The sequence below is a fragment of the Tachypleus tridentatus genome, chromosome 13 (assembly GCF_004210375.1).
Source record: "Tachypleus tridentatus isolate NWPU-2018 chromosome 13, ASM421037v1, whole genome shotgun sequence".
NCBI lineage: Eukaryota > Metazoa > Arthropoda > Merostomata > Xiphosura > Limulidae > Tachypleus > Tachypleus tridentatus.
Window position 1 is genome coordinate 183,200,375 of NC_134837.1, and position 23,644 is coordinate 183,224,018.

At 37.0% G+C, this 23,644-nt stretch overlaps 1 protein-coding gene across 1 annotated transcript; it reads right to left on the reverse strand.

The window, feature by feature from the left end:
• Nucleotides 1-679: 679 nt before the first annotated feature.
• LOC143236395 (uncharacterized) lies at nt 680-22,619 on the reverse strand. The gene is made up of 7 exons (XM_076474660.1): nt 22,553-22,619; nt 22,179-22,371; nt 7,911-8,032; nt 6,892-7,123; nt 4,865-5,049; nt 4,289-4,696; nt 680-3,892 (listed from the first exon to the last, which is right to left on the reverse strand). Exons 1-7 carry the CDS (start codon nt 22,617-22,619, stop codon nt 1,716-1,718), a joined length of 3,384 nt encoding a protein of 1,127 aa, XP_076330775.1. The 3' UTR covers nt 680-1,715.
• Nucleotides 22,620-23,644: the final 1,025 nt, after the last annotated feature.

The following is a 23,644-nucleotide window of genomic DNA, read 5'->3' on the forward strand; positions in this document are numbered from 1 at the left end:
TTTATATATTCTCATCAGAAACATATATTTATTAAATCGATGTATTTTTATCCCTTTCATAGAAGGCCACTGTTTTAATGTTTACGTCTTTGTTTGGTAAAGACGTTATTAATGTAACGTTGTCTGAGAGTCCGGTGAACTTGTTAGAAAGTGTGTTCGTATTTAAAGAACTGTTAGAATGCTGTCCATTGGCTATTCTATTCTTCTAAAAAGTTTATGTTATCGAGAATGATATAATAAAATTTTGAAAAATATAAAAAACCATTATCGTTGTTATGTTTTTGTGAAGTGCCCTATACCCAAAGTGAAGTAGCTGTTACTCTTATTACTCAGTTCATGCAGTGATTCTATTATGTATGTTAAACTCTTAAAGAAGGCGTGAACCGAAACAAAAATTCAGTATGAAATAAACAAATATTTGGAAAGTCGTTTATTTCGTACTGAATACTTCTGTACCCTCGAACCCTGAAGTTACATAAAATAAAAAAAAACAACTAATGTATTAAATCCTATAACATCAACAATATCAGCTCTCGGAATAGGGAAGTTACGAAACCAAAGTTATTGGATTTTCTTGTTAATAAAGTTAATCACTTACTTCACTGGTAATGAGATTTCTTTTTTCCGACTGTTTTTGACCTTGAAGTTAAAATAGCAAATGTTTAGAATCGTCATCATCACAACACATGTTATAATTCTATCTTTTTACGTAAGTCTAGAGTACAATTCTTTCTTTCTTTGGAATCTTCACAAAATAAGAATACGCATGCGCTTATATAATACGACACTCTCGACACCATAACTTAGTGACCATGTTGTTTTTTCTTGCAAACATTCGACGTTAACGGCAATCAATACTCATATATTAGCTCAAAAACAAATTTATTGAGGTACAGTTTATCATTAGTTAATATTGTCTTAAATATTTTAATACCAATAAGCTGCTTCGTTTGTAAACTTAAAGGTCATTGATATTATGTTATATATGCAATATTTCATATTAAAAATTAAAACGTTTTGAAAATAGTTTCATTTCTTAAGAACTTCTTCGCAAAGTACTTTAGTTATAGCCACCATTAGTTCTGACAGAAAGGCTTCACCTTTTCAGCGCCAATGCGTATCGTATTTTATTAGCACTCAGCGAAATTTCTGGTAATGTTACATATTTCATTTCTTTTCACCAAAGATAAAAATTAAAATATAATCTGTGACGTTGAGGCCTAATGCATTTTCGATTGGCTGTGTCGTTTGCTGTGAACTGTAGTTCTGTCTATTCATCAGCACAGCTTGGGTCTGCAGAAGAAATTATCACCGTTAGGCCTCTTATAATGATAAAGTATATATGATATTTAAGGGTTTTTGAGTCATTTTGATAACTTAACCTACTTCAGGTATGGGAGTAATTTTATGGTTTAGGTTAGTAAATAGTGACATAAGAAAAGTTTAAACACATAAATGTTAGAAACTTATGCTATAAATAGCAGATTCCTTAGATTTATTTGGAGTACCCAGCTTCTGGTTGTTCCCACTTCTCTGAGTGCCCGATCACCGGTATGTTGTAGTAAGGTAGATGACGGAAACGTACTGTACATCTTGTTGGCCATTTTGTGAAAAGAATGGAAAAGTGGGCATGATTTAAGTGCAGCTGGAAAGAAATTCGAACTCGAGTCAGTATTGTTCACAGTGATTGGACGTCTGGGAATAATCGTTTTTCTTTAAAAGTTTAGCATGCCACCGTGGTTTTGAGACCCGGTATTTGAATGCAGTGACGCCACCACCTCGTCATAAATTGAGCTGTCAGATGGAAAGAAATTCTGCTTACGTCTGGTATCTGAATACCAACTATCCTTATCAGCAAAGTTGTATTGAATATGATTTCTATAATAAAGCCAAAGAGGTGGTTCGTACGCTAGTCTTGTACTAGTTTGTGGTTCTTTAATGCTTTGATTAAGGTTGAATCCTTCTCTTGCCTCATTAAAAGCAAGAACATGCACTGGTTCTTTATTATTTAATTCGTGGTTTCTGTTACCATGATTCAGTTTTAATGAAGGATTTGGATATTTGACATTATCATCTGGTCTTATGGAAAGGCTTAGCTTTTCAGTATCGAGATCTGGTTTTATCAGTAGCTTTAGATGTCTTTTGTCATGTTCTAGTCTTGTTGGAGGTTCTGAATATTTGCTACCATATTCTGGCCTTATAAGAGGGTTTGAATATTTGAAATTATTATGTGGTCTTACTGGGGGGTTTGAGTAATTTTTATTATCATCTGGTCTTATCGGGGAATCTAGATGTTTATTATCAAAATGTGGTCTTATTAGTAGGTTCGGATAGTATTCTTTATGTTCTGTTCTAATTGGAAGTTCTGAATATTTTTTGTTGTATTTTGGTGTTATTGGAAAGTTTGAATATTTGCCATTGTAACCTGGCTTAACTGACGAAACTGGGTGGTTCTTATCGTGATATGGTCTAATTGGAGGTTCTGAATAGTCGTCATTGTAATCTAATGTTGTTTGAAAATTTAAAATATTATCATTGTATTCTGGTCTTATTGAAGAATTTGGATATCCGTCATTGTAACCAGGTCTTATTGAAGGGTTTGGATGTTTCTTATTGTAATTTGGTATTACTGAAAAGTCTGAATGTTCATCATTGTAATCTGGGCTTATTGAAAAATTTGGGTATTCCTTATTGTAGTCTGTTGTTACTGGAAAATTTGAATATTTGTCATTAAAATCTGGCTTTTTTAAGATATTTAGGTTGTTCACATCATGATCTGGTCTCGTCGAAGGACTTAAATATCTGTCACCAAGATGTGTGTTTGTGGGAAAGTTTGGATTTGGTTTATCACGATCTATATTTATTGAAAGACCTGGATATTTGACAGGATAGTCATCGTTTAGAGCATGTTGTAAATGTTTTTTTTCATTACTTATTCCTGGAGTCTCTGAATGACCATCTTCTTCACTTTGGTTTGATGAATTACAGTACCTTTCACCATACTTTGGTATAATGGGAAACTCTTGACGTTTGTTATCGAGGTTTAATTTAGTTACAGACATTGGATAATTGTCATCATAACTGAATTCTAATGGAGATAATGAATAAGTGTCATCATGGTTTGGACTAGCTGATGACTCTGGTTTTGAGGTAGAAAGGAACAGTTCCTGTGCAGCATTATGAATAGGATTTGCAGGAATTTTTAACCCAAAAATTGTCATGTAAGGTTCCTTCGAATGTACATTGTCAACAGAATGCTCAACTAACCAATGGTGTGATATAGGAAAGTGAGTTTCTGTTGAAGAAATTTTCTGAGCACTTGTTATATTTATAAGAGATCCATATCTATTTGGACGTGGTGTTAAGACGGGATATGAAGAAGTAGAATGATTTTTCTTCTTCAGTAGTTTTATTTGTTCCTCAGTTAAAATATGAATCTTTGGAGAAGTTGAAGTAATGGCGGGTATTCTTTGTCCAAATCGAAGTTCCACAGAATCAGTAACTGAAGGTCCATGGCTGTCACCAGTACTGGAATAGATCTTATTAGTTGAGCTGTGGGCATGGTCCTTGTTGTTCATGATTGGAACCACCTTTCCAGGTAGGTTTTCAGCTGCAGGAACTTTGTTTTCTGAAGAACTGTGGGCCAGATGGTCAGGATGAATGGTTGGAGTACGAAGATTGTAAGGTACCACTTGACTGGAGTAGTCACGATTGTGACCTTCAAGATGCTCTGCGTGACCATCGTAAACCGAGTCGTAGGTATCATGATCGTTGTTGACTGTGGTAAAACCCTTGTCCTGCTGTTCTTCCTCCTTCTTGTAGTGATCATCATCTTGCTCGCTGTTCTTAACAACACTGCCATGGCGACCAATACCTTTATCGTGGTGAGTACCTACAACATAAAGATGATTAACTAAGAAAAACGAATTCCCTCATCCGTCATCATTAAACGTGTTTTTATGTTATCATCTATATCGAAAACCTCACGTTCTCTTAGTGGTCTCAAGTTTTTCTTCTAAAAGTTTGAAATTATTAAAATATTATATTCGGACTAGTTTTCTGAACTATACTGCTCCTTTAACCTAAGCTTAATCTGCGTGTAGTTTGGTTAAACGTCGGGTTAACTCGTTGTCTTTCTTTCGAATGACAACCATTCCTCATTATTTTGTCAATGGTAGCTTACAGTTGTTGTGGTTACGTCAGAATGTTAATTTTGTTTTGCGTGTTAATAGGTAACTTACACCACAGAGGCTGTGGAATACACATACACATATATATATATACTTACTTTTGCGATAAAACTCCCTTTCCGTTATTATCTTATACCCTCTTTCCTTCAGATTCTCTTTACTCTTAGTTTGATTTCTGTCAAAAAAAGATTTATCCCTTTCGCTCTGTTGGTGTCCCCTCCGGTCATGCACTTTTGCTTCACCTTGAGCTTTCTGACCAGTCTGATGACCATGAGATCCTTCCCAATAAGTCTTAGTTTTGTTAGCATTTCCTACTACACCGCTATATATTTCAGTAGGTAAGCGCCTTTTCCCGACATTCGACACGTGCTTAAGACCACCATGATCACTGTGATGGAATCGACGCCCATACGAGTCGAGTTCATCGTGATTCTGATATTCCGACAATCCTCTGTTACGGTCGTGAACTTTCGTATTCTTGTCTTCTTCTGCATCCACTGTGTGTTCTGAGGTGCATAAACATATGTTATAGAACTCATATAGAAATCAGCGACAAAGTATGTACCTGTATCTCAGAACGGCCGGTACGGGTGTAGTGTGTGTATACCCACACCAGCCTTTCTGAGATATATTTTTATTTCAAGTGGGTTTCTCGTTATCAAGAAACTACGTACCTCTTTCGTAATATTCGATCTCGGCTCTTACGCGGTAACCTTCTTCTGCAAGTCCAGTGTTATTATGACCTCTGACGTCATGTCGGTGACCTCCATGATTTTTCCGAGAAGCTCCAGAGTGCTGAAAAGTGTTCAGGTTGGTCAGGTCGTCATCACGGTAAGTGTGAGGTTTCACTACTGCAACCCTACAGTTTAAAAACGTCACTTTTATTTAACCGTTAAGTATTGGATTGTCTTGTAACAAACACACATTAATATATACGTAATACGGTATAGACCAGATGGTGCGAAACAAACTCTTTAAAAAGTGTAACATAAAGATGAAGAGAGAATATCTTAATACTTTTTTCTTTAAATTTCTTTTGTCTTATGGATCTAAATCGCATTTATTAGTAATGCTGAGTGCAGAACATGCATTCGGAATTTAGTGTTTGATATAGGCCTTTTTGTTGTAAATTACAAGCTATCTGAACTAGGTTGATGAAGCCGACAAATGTGAGGAATAAGATTTTCAAAACGTTCATCGAAAATATTGATCCGTCGTTAAATTTAAGTAAATCCGAGTAGAAAACAAAGATTTTGAGATTATTTGGAAGTATTTAGTAAAAAAAAAAAAAGAAAAGAGCAATATGAGTCCATTTCTCTTATCGACAACAAAAGCGTTTTATTTCTTCGATTACAAGTGTTAAAAGTTAATATTAAGAGTGAGATCAGCGCATTGAAACATTATTTGGCTGATGACTAGAATTAACATTTTTCTACATGTTTCGGTAGAAAATTACGTACATGACAAGGACATCAAAACACGTAACGGTTTTACTTTCAGTTCTGAACTTTTCTGCTAAAGTTACCTTGATTTAAAATTCAAACTAGGTTATGTTTACTGATAGACCTAAATTTAAAGTTAACCCTAATACCACAGTTTCGTTACTTGGTAATTCTGTCGTATTTTTATTTCTTCGTCGAAATACAAACCCAATACTCACAACACTGAACTAACGAACTGATTAACAAACTGAGTAATCATAGCTCTGAATTAATTGACTGACAAACTAGCTCAATCAAATATTGACTTGATACTTCAGGCTCAAAAAATCAGTAACGACAACATGAGCCAGCTCGCGTTTTATACTGTTCCAATTATCTAACTGCCCCCTGGTCAAATAACAATACAAAGTCTAATGCAAAAAGAAAGCATAAAACAATAATATTTCAAGAATAATCTAGGAATGCTCAAGTTATAGAATCATCATTGTATAATGTATCTCAAGGGGTTCACACTTCCTTTAAACTGAGGCCAGGCATGGCCTAGCGCGTAAGGCTAAACATGCTCGCCCTCCCAGCCGTGTGGGTGTATAATGTGAAGGTCAATCCCACTATTCGTTGGTAAAAGAGTAGCCCAAGAGTTGGCGGTGGGTGGTGATGACTAGCTGCCTTCCCTCTAGTCTTACACTGCTAAATCAGGGACGACTAGCACAGATAGCCCTCGAGTAGCTTTGTGCGAAATTCCCAAACAAACAAACAAAATCCTTTAAACTACTGTAATAATTATTGTTCCCACCAGGAGTATTGAAAAACGCTTTATAGCATTTTAGGTTAGCAAACCTGGGGAAGAAGGGGGGCTATAGGAAGTAACAGAACAATCAACATATTGTTGTTTTGAATTAAGCACAAAGCTACACAATGGGCTATCTGTGCTCTGCCCACCACGGGTATCGAAACCCGGTTTCTAGCGTTGTAAGTCCGCAGACATACCGCTGAGCCACTGGGGAGTTAATCAACATATTACACAGGATGCGTACATTAGTTACAAACGTATTAAGTGGGAATCTCAAAGTCAAAATCGACAAACTGATCATGTAAATGTAATTCAGATCAAACGCACTACCAATGTCAGATTCTTTCCCGTGATATAAAGTATGCAGGAAGGTTCTACAATACTCTTGTTATCTGGTACTTAGGCCGATGGTGATGGATTCGTAGTGAAATTAAAATAAACAACTGTTTGATATATCAGTAAGACTTACCTTTTCAAGTGAGTTGGTTTAACTGTTTGAGGGCGCGTCGAGTCGGCGGCAACAGCTAATTCTTTTGCATCAAGCCCATCTTGAACTCCAGGTCCGTGACTTTCCTTGTTCTCGACAAGCAAATATTGTTTTGTTACGTTAGGATTATTCTCTGGTAGAAGTAAAAGCCATATGTAACTGTGAGTTAGGGTAAAATCATATGACGTGAGTCGGTGTCTTTCAAACTGTAATTCTAACTGGTGTTGCTAAATCATGTTTATTTATTAAATGGTGAGGTCAGTTTCTTGTTTACATTTACGTACTAAATGGTAGTAAGGCTAGATTATGGATTTGTTGTTTACATTTACATACTAAATGGTAGTAAGGCTAGATTATGGATTTGTTGTTTACATTTACATACTAAATGGTAGTAAGGCTAGATTATGGATTTGTTGTTTACATTTACATACTAAATGGTAGTAAGGCTAGATTATGGATTTGTTGTTTACATTTACATACTAAATGGTAGTAAGGCTAGATTATGGATTTGTTGTTTACATTTACATACTAAATGGTAGTAAGGCTAGATTATGGATTTGTTGTTTACGTTTACATACTAAATGGTAGTAAGGCTAGATCATGGGGTTGTTGTTTACGTTTACATACTAAATGGTAGTAAGGCTAGATCATGGGGTTGTTGTTCACATTCACGTACTAAATGGTGGTAAGGCTAGATTATGGGTTTCTTGTTTACATTTACGTACTAAATGGTGGTAAGGCTAGATTATGGGTTTCTTGTTTACATTTACGTGCTAAATGGTGGTAAGGCTAGATTATGGGTTTGTTGTTTATATTTACGTACTAAATGTGGTAAGGCCAGTTTCTGGTTTAACTTATATTCTTACTTTTTGAAACAGTTTCCTAAAGGACATAAACATTAAACAGTTTGAAGACCCCCTCCTTTCGTCCCAGAATTCATCTCTGTTTGGGAAAAATACAGTGGGTCATTGAAGACAGTATTTAGGTAAAACATATCTTACCATCACTGGACGGCTTAGTGTATATCTTAATTTTGTAGCCATACGTCTTTTCAGTCATTGGATGGTCATCACGTATCTCTTCTTCTTTAATCGCTTCTAGATGGGTAGCATTTCCGCTAATTCTGTCAAAAAATAAGTTATTGAGCAGAAAATGTCCATTCAGAAATGATATAGCTTTCAGCGACTGTATCGCGTGGCTGAGGAGGTCCGAGGGCTTAATAAGGCCCCATGATGAGTTTTTCGGATTTTCAGCCTTCTGAAGGTTAGATCTGAGTTGAGAAATTGACCTTATGTGTTGCTGGTTCGGGTCCAATACTAGATCAAGTTGTACCCTGTGTATAATTAACTGTAAAAGACAAACAAACAAAAGCTATTTCTAATATTTTTTTACTTCTCATTTCACACGTGTTTGTTTGGTATCAAAATATTTTTTTATCACGCGAGAAAAGATCCACCTGTCGAATTTAAAGGTGAAGCCACCTGTTGAGTTTAAAGGTATATTAATAATCGTTCCACGTCAGCGTTGTACTCGACGTCACGTTTTGGGTATGGTTGGGGCAACGGAATGTGTTGTTTACAAACCTGGGGTTTAAACTATCAGGGTTTCTTATACTAATTTTGTAATGCAGTTTAAATAAATTATTGACATTATAAAGTGACGACCTCCGAGAATTCATTTGAAGAGAATATCCCAAGATTTGTGTGTGGGATCTGTTGGTTATCTCCTTCCTTTTAACCTATCATTGCTAAGATAGGAACGGCTAGAGTTGGTTAGCAACAAAGAAACATTCTCTATATCTTGTTTTTATTGTTAAATGATCATTTATTAAGTGTGTTTAATTCCTTGTTACTAAATTTGAAAAATGCCTTAATTAATAGTTTAGAATCTCATTCTGAGGAAGATATGAAACATTGATAATAAAAATCAAACAAACCAACAAACAAAATGCAGAGATAAAGTCATACGAGAGAATGACAATGGTATTGTTCGGAAACAGTTCAAATGGGGCGACAATAATTACATTCATTTTCCAACACAACCACTGGAACTCAATCGCCGCTGCGATCCATTGTCATCAGCTATGCATCGTTTACAAATTATGCTCCCTAAAACATGGCTTGTGTTTGCCGAAAGTGGATTGAATGATAAGCTGGCCACAATAAGATTGCACGTGTGCGTCTAAACCGCCCCCTACGAATTAAAACCATTTATAAATAAATAAGCAGTAATTATAATCTCGGTCTTTGCAGTTTTTACCATAAATGTAAGAATCTATAAAATATTGTCGAGACCAGGAACATCCAATAATATTTCCAAATAGCTGGTTAAGGCACTCGACTCGTAATCCGAGGGTCGCGGGTTCAAATGCCTATCACTCCAAACATGATCGTCCTTTCACCCGTGGGGGAATTATTATGTGACGGTCAATCCTACTATTCGTTGGTAAAATAGTAACCCAAGACTTGGCGGTGGGTGGTGATGACTAGCTGCCTTCCCTCTAGTCTTACACTGCTAAATTAGAAACGGCTAGCGCAGATAGACTATGTGTAGCTTTGCGCGAAATTCAAAACAAACCAAACAATCAAACAAATCTCCAAATGGCCACAACGTATTTAATAGAGGTGATCCTTCTTTACTTAAGAGTAGAGGCGAGGGTTGTCCCATGATAGAGCTTTGAACTTTAAAGTTGCCAAGCTGATTTCGAATCCGTGCGGTATACCAAAATATTTCTCTTTCCTTGAGTTGTAGGTGCGTTGTAAAAGTAACAACCAATCAGTCCCTTATCGAGGTAGGGTGTTGCTAACTGCCTGGTTTCCTCTTGTTCAGTGTTTTAAAAACAGGATAGCAGTAGACAGTCTAAATAGCTTCGCCATGAACTTAAATGTTCAATAGCAACTAAAGTAATGTTTGTTTATACATGCGCCCGGCATGGCCAAGCGTGTTAAGGCGTTCGACTATAATCCGAGGGTCGCGGGTTCGAATCCCGGTCGCACCAAACATGCTCGCCCTTTCAGCCGTGGAGGCGTTATAATGTTACGGTCAATCCCACTATTCGCTGGTAAAAGAGTAGCCCAAGAGTTGGCGGTTGGTGGTGATGACTAGCTGCCTTCCTTCTAGTCTTACAGTGCTAAATTAGGGACGGCTAGCGCAGATAGCCCTCGAGTAGCTTTGCGCGAAATTAAAAAAACAAAACAAAAACAAACTTGTCTATACATACCACTAAGCGTATGTTTTTACCCTTTTCTGCCCCATCACAAAGTCTATCCTTTATCTCTTTTAGTACCCCGTATCAGCAATAGTTTATGCCACTAAGCTACACTAAAAAGTCTAAATTATCTACTGATACAGACAGATTTAAAATAGGCAGTGTGATATTGTAATGGACAGAGAGACAAGCCAAATTACTAGGTTGAGGGCATAGAACGTCGTCGGAGCGTGGTCAGGGGTAACACGGGCTCCGATCGCAGCGACGGAAAAATCTTCATTTCACCCTGTGGCTCGGAGATAGCCCCCGTGTAGCTTTGCGCGAAATTAAAAAAAAAAACAACTAAAAAGAAGAAAATCGTGGCTCTAACGAATATGAACTACTGGAAAACTCTCGTTCCAGTTTCGTAAAGTAGTTACTCCCCAAGTTGCTACGTCCGTTACTCTTGCATTGCACAGGTCATTAGTTTTATTGGTATTTGTACATCCAGGTAGCGTTCGACCCTAGCCAATGGATTTTCTACTTGAGTGGTTAACCATTTCCTGCAAAAGCGTCAGTTCTGTAGCATTTATTTTCAGTTAATGATGTGTAAAGAATTTTCTAATTCCTATGAAGTTTTCCAGTAAGAGTTTGGTAAATTTACGGGCCCACAACCCTAAAATCCAGTGTCTATCTCAGCGGTGAACACAGCAAATTGTTTCAATGCAAAGACACGTTGAACTAACAAAACAACAAACAAAAACAGATTTGTTCCGTACCAGCCTTCCAAAACCTCAAGCAAATGTGTACCAGAAGATGGCGCTTTTCAGTTTGCTCTACTAGAAAATATGAACCTCTTACAGGAGACGCTAATTACTTCAACACATATCGTTGTCACATCATAACAATAATAAGACAATTATAATTTAACTTAAAAATATAAAAAAATGAAATTTTCAAGAAAGAAGATTTGCATTATTTTAATTGTATAAGTGAAGGATTTGTTTTTTATATATTTTTTTAAAATTTCGCACAAAGCAACACGAAGGCCATCTCCGCTAGCCGTCCATAATTTAGCAATGCAAGACTAGAGGGAAGGCAGCTAGCCATCACCACCCACTGCCAACTATTGGGCTACTTTTTTACCAAAGAATAGTGGGATTGATCGTTACATTGTAACGCTCCAACGACTGAAAGAGTGAGCATGTTTGTGTGACGGGGATTCGAACCCCCGACCCTCAGCTTACGAGTCGAGTGCCCTGACCACCTGAAAGTGCCGGGTCCTTCTTTTCTGTCTATCGCATAGAATTTTAGTTTTGTATATAACTTTGTATTTCGCTCTTATAAAACAGGACTGTTATGTGCCGGTTTTTTTACTTCGTGGTAGACCATATTGACCGATTACGTAAACTTTACGATACATTTTATTCCAGACAGGTTTTCATTTTTGTTGTTAAAGTGCAAAGCTAAATAGTGAACCATCTTCGCTCGTTCCACAGTTTTTCGTAGGACAGAGACTGCGAGGCGGGTTTGGATAAAACACATTTTATTTTTAAAAGAAGAACTCACGATTCGTGGTTGAGTCACTAAACCTGGGTTAAAAAGTAATTCGTATCACGTTTATAGACCGTAAATTATAGATTTAGAAACGGCTGGGCTACTGGACGTCGTCAGGTTCACAGGTTCATACGATAATTGCGTCAACTTTATTAGTTTTCCAACTGAAATATCTCACCTTTTCTTTTATGTGTATGTTTGTAACATACGTTGTTGATCAGAAAATAAGTGTTTGTTTGTTCTTGAATTTCGCGCAAAACTACACGAGGGCTATCTGCGATAGCCGTCCCTAATTTAACAATGTAAAAATATAGGAAAGGCAACTAGTCATCACCACCCACCGTCAACTTTCGGGCTACTCTTTTACCAACGAATAATAGAATTGGCCGTTACATTATAACACCACCCGGCTGAAAGGGCGAGCATGTTTGGTGTGATAGAGATTCGAACCCCGACCCTCAGATTACGAGTCGAGAGCCAGGTGGTTACTTTTTCTTACACATTTTACTTGTAAGTAAGAGTTTTCATGTTTTCTATTGCCTTGTGTTACATACATAAATATATATTTATTTCAAGTTCTTATAATATCTTACAAAATCTTATAAATAAATCCCCGTACATATCTTACGAAGACATAAAAACGTCCACATATACACATCATTAAGATGTGAAGTTGTCTACATACATATCTCTTGAAGATGTATAGTTGTTTATATATACATACCATAAAGATGTACAACCACGTACAACTCTAGTGAAACAGTTGTTAAATCCCTTCTCAGTACTCGGTATTCACGTTATTTATATGTCCTATATTGTTTGTTTGTTTCTTTTTGAGAAGAGCCAGAATAAGTTATCTGCTGTTTTACCGTGGGGAATCGAACCTGGGATTTTAACGTTATACGTCCGTACAAATACCGTTGTCCCACCAGGTACTTCCAACAGATATGTTTAAATGGTGATAAGCACAGAAGGTTGTTAACATTTCTCTTCCAACAGATATGTTTAAATGGTGATAAGCACAGAAGGTTGCTAACATTTCTGCTCCAAGTAAGTTTCTTGCAAGTTAAGTTTGCTGTGGTCTGGTGGTAAGAGCATTCAACTCGCGATCTGCGGGTCTTGGGTTCGAAGTACTTGCCTTTTTAGCCACGGAGGCGATATTAAGTGACACTCAATCTAATTATTCGTTGGTAAAGGAGGTGGCGGTGGGTGGGTTATCACTGCTAAATGGGGATCGGCCAGTACAGATTCCCCTCGTGTAGCTTTGTGCGAAATTAAAAACAAGTAAAAACCACAAATCTTAGAAGTTAAATTCCCGAAGGTATAGAGTACGTTCAGAGGAAAAAAAAATTAAAGAGAGAGAACAGATGAGATAAAAATGATTTAGTTATACAACTGTTTGGGTTTAGTTTGTTTTAAATTTCGCGCAAAGCTACACCAGGACTGTCTGCGCTAGCTGTCCCTAATTTAGCAGTGTAAGACTAGAGGGAAGGCAGCTAGTCATCACCACCCACCGCCAACTCTTGGGTTACTCTTTTACCAACAAATAGTGAGAATGACTGTCACTATATAACGCTCCTACAACTGAAAGGGCGAGCATGTTTGGTGTAATAGGGATTCGAACCCGCGACCCTTGGATTACGAGTCGAGTGCCTTAACCACCTAGGCATGCCGGGTTGTCCGTTTGGGTCGAAATTATTACCGGGAAGACTGTTTAACATGTTCTTGGATAATCATTGGTGTTTAATTAACATTACAAGCGGTCCTGTGGTAGAGCTCTGAATTTCACAGCTGAGAAGTGGCGTTTGAATTCATGCAATACTAAAAATGACTTCTCTCATTTTAAATTGCGGGTGCTTTGTAAAAATGAGTAAGGGTTAGTAGTGCTGTCTGGCTGCGTTCCCACTGGTTAGTAGTTCAAAGTCAGAGACAGTGATTGCCATTCCCTCTAGTCTTACACTGCTAAATTAGGGACGGCAAGCACAGATAGCCTTTGAGTGCCTTTGTGCGAAATTCACAAACAAACAAACAAACCATTTTTTTCCGTCAGTATGAAAAATAAAGTCCTTAGACCGTGTTGAGGAAATACTCTAATGATGCATTTGAAACTGATTAACATAACTTCAGATTTATAATTTTGTTTTATTGTTTGTTTGTAGTTAAGTACAAAGCTACAAAAGGGGTTATCTGTGCTCTTCTCACCAGAGGTAACAAAACTCGCTTTCTGAATCCGCAGACAGACCGTTGTATCACTGGGAGACAATTCTCTTTTAATATTTATAAGATTGCAGTTATTTTGATTTACAATGTGGTCAAATTGTAATAATTCGAGTTAGGCATTACAAAATATAAATTAGCAAAAATCAGGCTAATGATCCCTCTGGTTAAATAAATAAAAGTGTGATAAAAATGACAGTAAGTGAGACATTCGAGCTCTCATGGCTATAAAATTAATCAAAACAACAACTGTTTCATTTCTTATAAGAGCACCAAGATGTTTCGAATTGACAAGAATAGATGACCAATCAAAGAAACTCAGACCCGGAATGGCCAGGTAGTTAAGTCACTCAACTCGTAATCCGAGAGTTGCGGGTTCAAATCCTCGTCACACCAAACATGCTCGTCCTTTCAGCCGTGGGAGCATTATAATGTGACGATCAATCCCACTATTCGTTGTTAAAAGAGTAGCCTAAAAGTTGGCGGTGGATGGTGATGACTAACTGCCTTCCCTCTAGTCTTTCTCTGTTAAATAGCCCTCGTGTAGCTTTGCACGAAATTCAAAACAAACTAAAACCAAAGAAACTCGTGCAGGTAGATATTACTCGGATAATTTTATGTTGTTTTACATATCAGTTAATAGATATAATTTAACAAATTTGAAAATAAAATAAAATGGGACATTCACAAGAAGTAGGACAAACGAGATAATTCCGAGGAAACAACGACCGTTTGGCTAACTTTATTTACAGATTGTAAATTACTGAAATGCTACTCTTGATGACGAGAAATAAGAATATATCTCAGAACGGCTGGTGTGGGTTTTAACATTTTTATTGCTAAGCAGTGAACAACATTTCGACCTTCCTAGGTCATCTTCAAGTTATTATCAGTCAAGACGTCATTAGCATATAAATGATTTCTTTTGATGCTTTATCTGTTTATAACATATAAGAAAAACAGTACTTATATCTATTATCTGTGAGAATGCACAGCTAATAGAGGGCTTCTAACTTTACCTTCTGCACATAATATTACTCAACCAAGAGAGTTGGAAAATAAATAGAATAAGATAGAAGAGTGTACAATGACTACTTTCATAGTTTTAATTATTTCTGTAACACAACAAATGTGTAATAATGTTTTAATGGAGTTTTAGTTAGTTCTATAACACAGTAAGTGTATAGAAGGAACGTCTTCAGTTTTCTTTAGTTAATTAACATGAGATTTGTATTGAAAGATTGTTTCAATAAACTACTTATGTTAGTTCTCACTAGAAACACATACCTGAGTAAAGATAGTTACGTGTAATAGTGTCTCCATTTCCTCTCTATATACGAAGTTCCGATCTTTTACGTATAATTCAGGGAACCTAATTTACACCAAACGTAAGAGATGCTCAGTGGTGTTTGTAATAAACTAAAACACTGCCTGTTTTACGCAAAGCTTCAGGGGCAGAGAACTCGTTTTCCTTCAAATAATACATGTATACGTTAAGCCTACCTATCTTTACAGACATGGATGAATAAACCGAAGGACTTTTGGAGCGTTTCAAGTAGGAAATGGAACATACGGTACTGTGAGGTTATAGTAGTTTACAGCGTGTCCTATAGACAGCAAACCCACTTAATTATTTTCCAATGCTTTAATGTCTTTGAGTTTTAATCTCCATAAACGAGAGATTAGTAAGGCGTGCAAAGTGATTCTAGTTTAAGTTAATTTTCATAAGTTCAGTAACAAATGGGCAGTAGTGTTTTACTCACGTAACTCAGGTTTGAACATTGTAATTACAGGCTCTCTTATTATAAATTCCTGTATATTATTGGCCTTAACAAAGTGTTTAAATTGTCCTCTATTTATGGATACAAGTGCAACAAATCCACAAATAGAGGGCATTTAAACTCCTAGCGGACAACAAGATACCTATTAAGCCTAGTTTTTAATTCAGAATTCGCGGATCAGTGGAACGTTAAAGCTACTCCTATAGAAAAAAAATAAATCGCTTCTTTTGAACGCATGCAAGATAGAAAGCATTTTTATCTAATTCCTAATGACAAAGAAGTAATGATTGAATAACCGAGTAAAGAAAAGATTTACCGAGTGACAGTGTGAGCTGATCGTTGGAGTTTCGACTTTACTGCCAGTTTCTCCAAAACTGGTATATTAAATTGAGATGTGCAGTTGCGAGTGGATCACACAATCACTAATTACAGAAGGTTTATGGTTAGAATTAAGAATTGGCTCTGATACTGAGATTCAGGATACACTTCAATATTTAATACAACAAGTTGCTTGTTATCTGTTCTCTGCCAACCACAGCTATTGAAACTCGGTTTCTAGAGTTTCATATCTACAGACATATCACTGTACTATGTGTGTGTGTGTGTGTGTGTGTGTGTGTAGTATAATATAACCATGTGTGATTAAACTTACAAGTTTTTAAATCTCTTATTCACTTTCATAACTACTAAATGGGGGACAGCTAGCAGTGATTCCCCTCGTGTAGCTTTGCGCGAAATTAAACACAAACTTTAAAAGTTGAATTCTCGAAGTTTTGGAGTACGTTCAGAGGAAAACAAAACAAAAAGAGAGATAGAACAGTGAAATAAAAATGATTTAGTTATTGTCCCCCGCTAGTACAGCGATAAGTCTATAGATTTACAACACTAAAATTAGGGGTTCGATTCCCCTCGGTGGGCTCAGCAAATAACCTGATGTGGCTTTGTTATAAGAAAAACACACAAACACTCATTTTCATAACGCCCTATTCGAATATTATCAATCTTGACTCAATGTATCAGGTCATCCCTTAAGTAATGTCCGATTTTAGGTTCAAAAAAAGGATTTCAAACGTTTTTTAATGTTATTTAATCAATAATGCATATTACATTATTATTAATTACTTCCTGTCAACGATTAACAAGCTTCTGCATGCTACTTCTATACACTTATTGGGGTTTGGAGTAAAAGAACGCAAAGAGTTGGTTTCCCATCTTCATGTGTTCCAAGCTCTTTTCCATCATGATAGTTCTGCAAACTTCAGAATAGTTGATAATCAGATGGGGCAAGGTCTGAAGAATAAGGAGGATGTGGAAGTTTTTCACACTGTAACTCTTCAATCTTTGCAGATGTGATCCTTGCTGTATAGGGCTGTGCATTATCCTAGTGTAATACAACACCTTTACGACTGATCAAAGCAGGCCTCTTTTCTTTCAGTGCAACATTCAAGGGCTCTACCCGTTGACAATAGAAGTCTGATGTAATCATGAGATTGAGTGGCAGCAACTCGAGGTGGATCACACCAACAATATACCACCAAACACTTAACAAGACTTTCCTAGGGTGGAGGCCCATTTTAGACTGTACTTTAGCCAGTTTACCTGTCTGTGGTGCTTAACATTTTCATAAAATATCCATTTTTCATCTCCAGTCACTAACTTGTCCAAAAAAAGGTGAGTTACGTTCACGAGAGTACAGAGAAGTGCAAATGCCTACTCTTGCTCTAAGGTTGGCTTCTGTTAAATCATGAGGGACCCATTTTTCCATGTTTCGACATGTTTCCAAGCTGTTGCAGATGACGGCGAACTGTTAAATCGGTTGAATTAAGCTTTTGTGTTAGTTCTTCAACTGTTACAGCACAATCTTCATCAAGTGTAGCCAGCAGCAAGTCATCATTAAACTCAACAGGACGACCTGAACATCACTTAAGCTGTAGTCACCTGATTTGAACTTCTGAAACTGCCTCCGACACATTCTTTCATTGAGAAACTCCGCACTATAAACATCTTGAATGGTTCGTGTAGTTTCTGCTGCACTATTGCCTTTTTCAAACCCATAAAGCATTATATGCCTAATATACTGCTCAGACACATCCATCTTCGTAAGGATTTATTCGATTAATGATCTGAAAAAGTGCAGCTGGGTTAATTTATTTTATTTGTCTAGACATTTTATACACGTCCTACTACATATTTTAGTCACTGAAACCTTTTGCAAAGAGAGAAATGGTGATGCATTTTTGTGTACTAAATTTTCGGACACTACTTTTGGGATGACCTCTTGAGCTCTTGTTAATACTATATGTTTACGTTATTTGATTCAAAAGAGATAGTATTGATTACTTACATGAAGCTTGAGCAAGATGTATTATCTGGGTCTTGCAGGGGAGACACTGGCATGACTGTTCTATACATCATATCTTAAGTTGACAACTTCTCTCATGAGACTGTCAGAACAAAACTCAATTTTCGACTTCACACACACTGAATTTTGGCCAAAAACAGGGTTTTTCATCTTTAGTATCCTTTCTATGACTCTCCAAAATAATTTACATGTCCACCTGAAAGTACATCTGTCACTTAGCTGGACGATTTTTCACAACCAAAACTTCATGATTGGCTGTAATAGAAGATAACACAGCTGCTTCTTTACATGCATTTATCCTCGTCTTCTAGATATCAATTCTACTTCAAAGGATCCGACTAATCCTTTATTTGGAAGTTTTTTCCAAGATAATATAAACATATCTCGTATCTTTCTCTGTTATACAACAGTCTATTTATGTCGTTCTCACGTCCAATCTGTAACACTGTTTGTATAAATATTCTCATGACCCTTTTCTCTGAGATGTTAGTGTTGGTTCAAACACCTCTTCTCTAGTGTGTCCTTAACTTACTTTTCTTTCATAGTCAAATGTAATCAGTGCATTCCAATGCACTAGTTAATTATTGTTCAATATTTCCAAGCATATACTTCTCTCTTCTTGAAGCATTATAAACAACAAAATACCTCATAGTAGCACATTGCTTCAGAAAATCCTCTTAAACTATGAGGTAATTATTTAAAAAATTGTAAAAATTCTGACAGAAAGTTCAAGGAAATAGTTCTTAAAAGAATAAAACGCTGAGGCCCGGCATGGCCAAGTGGATAAGGCACTCGACTCGTAATCTGAGGGGCGCGGGTTCGTATCCCCGTCACATCAAACATGCTCGCCCTTTCAGCCGTGGTAGCGTTATAACGTAACGGTCAATCTCACTATTCGTTGGTAAAAGAGTAGTCCAAGAGTTGACGGTGGGTGTTGGTGACTAGCTGCCTTCTCTGTAGTCTTACACTGGTAAATTAGTGACGGCTAGGACATATAGCCCTCGAGTAGCTTTGCGCGAAACCCAAAACATACCAAACAAACGTTGAATTTAATCGTTAGCCACCCACGGATCTTTGTCAATATAAAACAAACTACAGAGACCACGTATGTTTTGCAGTATGCCCTACTGATTTTGTGCCACTGAGATAGTTAAAGTAAAAATAAAGGACCTTTTTGTGTCTCTGTAATTAAGCTTATACCTGGAATACAAACACATGAACTGATCTCTCCAATAAGTGATGTCAAATAAAACCCTAGAAAATATGTTCCGTGCTTTATTAACACTCTTCAACTTATTAACGAAATGTCAACATCTTTATCAGAGGTGTGGTAGTGGACTAAGGGTTTATTTGACCACACAAAGTGAGGAAATGTGGTGGCACAAGCACACCTATTATAACCCCTCCATCTGGTGTGTGTGTTTTCTTTCAGCAAAGCCACGGCGAGCTATCTGCTGAGCCCACCGAGGGGAATCAAACCCCTGATTTTAGCGTTGTAAATCCGTAGACTTACCACTGTACTAGCGGGGGGCCCTCCATCTGGTGCTTGTCTTTATGACTAATTTAGTTCCTCCTATTAAACACCAAATTCCACTAACAATTTTAAACTACTTTTCAACTTATCCTTAAAACAAAAGTAGATGTTACTTTGCTGTTGGATTGGAACAAAGTACAATAATTTACAACAGAATGATTTAAATATAAAACCGTTTGTTCATCTGGACGGCACTTTGTTTGACTAAAAAACCGGTGATTTACACCTACTTCAATAAATAACTGTGGATCAAATGAAACGCAACTATTTGTAAACACCCGCAACCTGAAGAAAATACTTTTAATTAAGTATTGAGGTTGACTATAACACTTACAATGTACCCACAGCTGAAAGTGAAAGGTTTCTGGCAACAACACATATTCAGCTGTGGCCAGGCGGGTTAAGGTGTTTGACTCGTAATCTGAGGGTCGCGGGTTCGAATCCCGGTCACACCAAACATGCTCGCCCTTTCAGCCGTGGAGGCGTTATAATGTAACGGTCAATCCCGCTATTCGTTGGTAAAAGAGTAACCCAAGAGTTGGCGGTGGGTGATGATGACTAGCTATCTTCCCTCTGGTCTTACACTGCTAAATCAGAGATGGCTAGCGCAGATAGCTCTCGAGTTGCTTTGTGCGAAATTCAACAAACAAACAAACATACTGAGCTCGAACTCCAGTCCAATAGAATGAAGTTTAGTCCCCTCCCTGGTTCTCGATTGAAGAATTTACGTAAATTTGAACAATATATCAAGCGAAATGTTTAAGAAGCATTCGTTGTTGTCTGTAATATTTTCAAGCGTCTAAAACAGAGCATAAAAAATAATTAGAAAGAAGTATCCTTTCAAATATTTGTTTTTTAAATAAGCAATGCATATCTCGTGTGAGTGTGTATAATAAGTGTACAAATAAACTAAAATACATACAAATGCTAGCCAATACTCTTAGTGATAAAAATACATAAATATTATATATTACATTTCATAAAATGTTTTGAAAGTACAGACCGTCGGGGCACCTGAATATTGTATTTGTGTAGGCTATTCTTTCGCGTGTACGACTTGATTAGCTGGGAAAAATCAGTTGCACTGCACAATAAATGAACTATTTTCAGTGACAAACATACACAATCTTTCAAAACTATTTTAAAATATTTTTCACCTGGTTAGTTAATACCTTGTGTGGAACAGTTTATTTGAAGAAACTAAACCCACTTAAAGTTTATGTAGAGAAGCTAAGAATATTATATGGATTGTCATGCTCTAACCCATAAATCTGAGGTTCTGCTTTCTGTAACATTTTAATTTGGTGTCGCTCCGAAATACTTACATCTTCACTGTATCAGAATCTAGTTTCTAGAACAGTTTTTTTAAACACACAAAACAATCAGTAAAGGAATACAATAGTTTTGAGAATGGATTTCTAAAACAAACAAAACAGTAAATAAATAAATAAATGTGATATTCTTGAAAAGGGACTTCTGGAGCAAACAAAATCAATAGAAGTGTGTCATACTTCTTGATGACAAGAAACCCAATTGAAGTAAAAAATTTATCTCAAGACGGTTAGTATGGGTATTAAAACACTTATTAAAGTAGAGAACAATGTTTCAACCTTCTTAGGACAAAACTTTGTTAACCTGAAAATGACCTAAAAAAGGTCGAAACATTGTTCTCTACTTTATTTAAATAAAAGGAGTGTCATGCTCTTGAGAATGGACTAATGGACTTCTAAAACAAACAAAACAATCAATAAATGATTGGTTGATGGTTTTGGAGTTTAAAGGCTCAAAGGGACATGGCTATCTGCATCAGTTGGTAAAACTTTGTATATATATATTTATAAATGGATATGTTTCATTTCTTTTTAGCTCTCCACTAGCACAGCTGTATGTCTCTGGATTTAAAATGCTAGAAACTGAATTTTGATACTTGTGGTTGGCAGAGAACAAGTAACCCCCATTGTGCAGTTACGTGTTTAACTTCAAACAAACAAACATTTCTTTCTGAAAGTAAAACAAATCCACTGAAAACGTTAACAATGTAAAAAAAGGAAAAATAGCAACAAACATACAATAGTTAAACATACACAAGGTAAAATGGTATGCGCTAAAATATGGAATTTTTGTTTTGTTTCTTTTTCGTTTGGTGTTGTAAAATGTCCAGAAAAAAGCAAAACCTAAACACAATTAAAAAGGCCAATGGTCCATAAAAAAACAAAAGCTGAAAATGTAGTCAAGATAGACAGTGTCACTGTCACCAATGACACCGTCCAAAGTAAATGATAAATTATGAGTGTAAACATGTCTAAAATGATACCACCACTACCATGATGATAATGACAGCACGATAGTAAAATGTGGGCTATTATGGCGTGAGAGTTACTAAGGTCACATAGCAATGTATCAGTGCCAGATCAAATAAAAAAGTGAGGTTAAAAGGCTATGATCAACACAGAGTTTTGCCAGAACAACTTCCTCTTTACGATCCTTGTGGAAACTAGATGTTCGAAGAGCAATAGTAGGTTTGATCTGAGAAAACTTGTTGGAATGTTCTTCACTTCAAGTCGACTGCCGATTGGGACGAAGTCGTGCCTTGATCACAGGCGCATACTTCATATATGAAACAGACCCTACCGTAATGTCACCAGAGCAGACATACTTAGCTGCGGTGTTGGTGAGCTCGTTATCCCAATATAGCCCGGTATCCAGTGAAACCTGATACGAACAGATGACAAAGAAAACTGGGCCAGGTAGTTAAAAATGTCGAGAAGAACAGGGTGAGAAGTCACGTGAAGCAATTCCAGAGCCTGTAGACAGTCAATAGAATCTGTGTAAACAATACATTCATGGCAAGAGAGATGGTATACAACTTGGCAGTGAACACAAAAACTATGAAGGGGAGTCTGTGCATTACTACCAAGTCCTGACAAACCAAGGCACAGCTATAGGGAGATGGTTTGAGAGATGTTTGGCAAAAGCAAGCAGTTCTTCCAGTCTGGAGTACCTACCCCCTTCAGGTGACTCAGCTGCTTCGTGGGAGATGAAGGCAGGGAGCTCTTTGGTTTGGGACCACATCACTTCTCTTTAGAAGACAGAAGTCTGTTGACCTCCAAGGATTCTGCCCAAGATTGAGTGGGCAGATCACTGTCACAAGATGATAAGTCTAGTTCCATGTTATGTTGGCATGACCATATAACGGGTTTTTACCATGAGCTCGATGGAGAGGAACCAAAGCAGCCACCAGAAACAGAGGTAGGGACAGAGACAGGTGTTGATGTGACCTGTCAACTCCCTTTTTCAAATAGGGCAACAAACTCTGAAGACAGAAGGGGAAAACTCTTCAAAGAGGCATGGAAAGTGGGTATGCGAACCCACCAATGTGGTAGAGTAACAATGTGGAGGGCAACAGTGCATGCTACTGTTAGAAAGGAAGACAAAAATTTCCATGCTGTTAACAGTCCTCAAGCACTGTACTTCTTTTTTCCTTGATCCACATGGGACAAGTATGGGAAAAGAAAGGGTGCATCCATCACAATTGATGCAGTGAGGCTCCTTCCTACATAGATCTGCCTTGTGGTCTTTGCCACCACATCAGACACAGTACAAAGAGCCACGGCAAACGGTTTTAGAGTGATATATATATACAAATAAATTCTCAAAAGTCTTAAATTTCAAGTGGAGTTTGGTGTGTTCTGGTTTGAAGTTTCAACCAGAATGTCTCAAGATTTTAATTTTCAGACAGATTTGGTAGAGCCAGCAAACCCTTCCAATCCCTTCTGAATGAAAAAAATGGTAACATCTACCCAAGATACTTTCCAGATAGTGAGTGTAAAATTAGACATCAAGGTATTAGTTTGTCTGGAAATAAATGTTGGAATTCTCACGATGATATTTAGAAGCTGAATATTGAGTAACTTATCGTTGGTTGGCTGGTTGGTTTAATCCAACGTTTATTACTTACAAGGTATCTTAATTGTCTGCTGTTTCAACTCTACTCAGAGCAAGTTTTGCAACCCCCAAGGCAAAATAGACAAGAAGGACTTTCGTTTGATTTTCCACTACAATCTACAACTTGGATGAAAAGCTAACAAAACTACATG

Excerpts from the sequence above, each read along its gene's own strand:
- LOC143236395 (XM_076474660.1), bottom strand. The coding sequence starts at position 22,619 with ATGTGGTCCCAAACCAAAGAGCTCCCTGCCTTCATCTCCCACGAAGCA. Across the intron at positions 8,033-22,178 it reads TCTGCTCTGGTGACATTACG|AATTAGCGGAAATGCTACCC; the intron begins GTAGGGTCTGTT and ends ATTTTTTGACAG. Across the intron at positions 7,124-7,910 it reads CACTAAGCCGTCCAGTGATG|AATTACAGTTTGAAAGACAC; the intron begins GTAAGATATGTT and ends AACACCAGTTAG.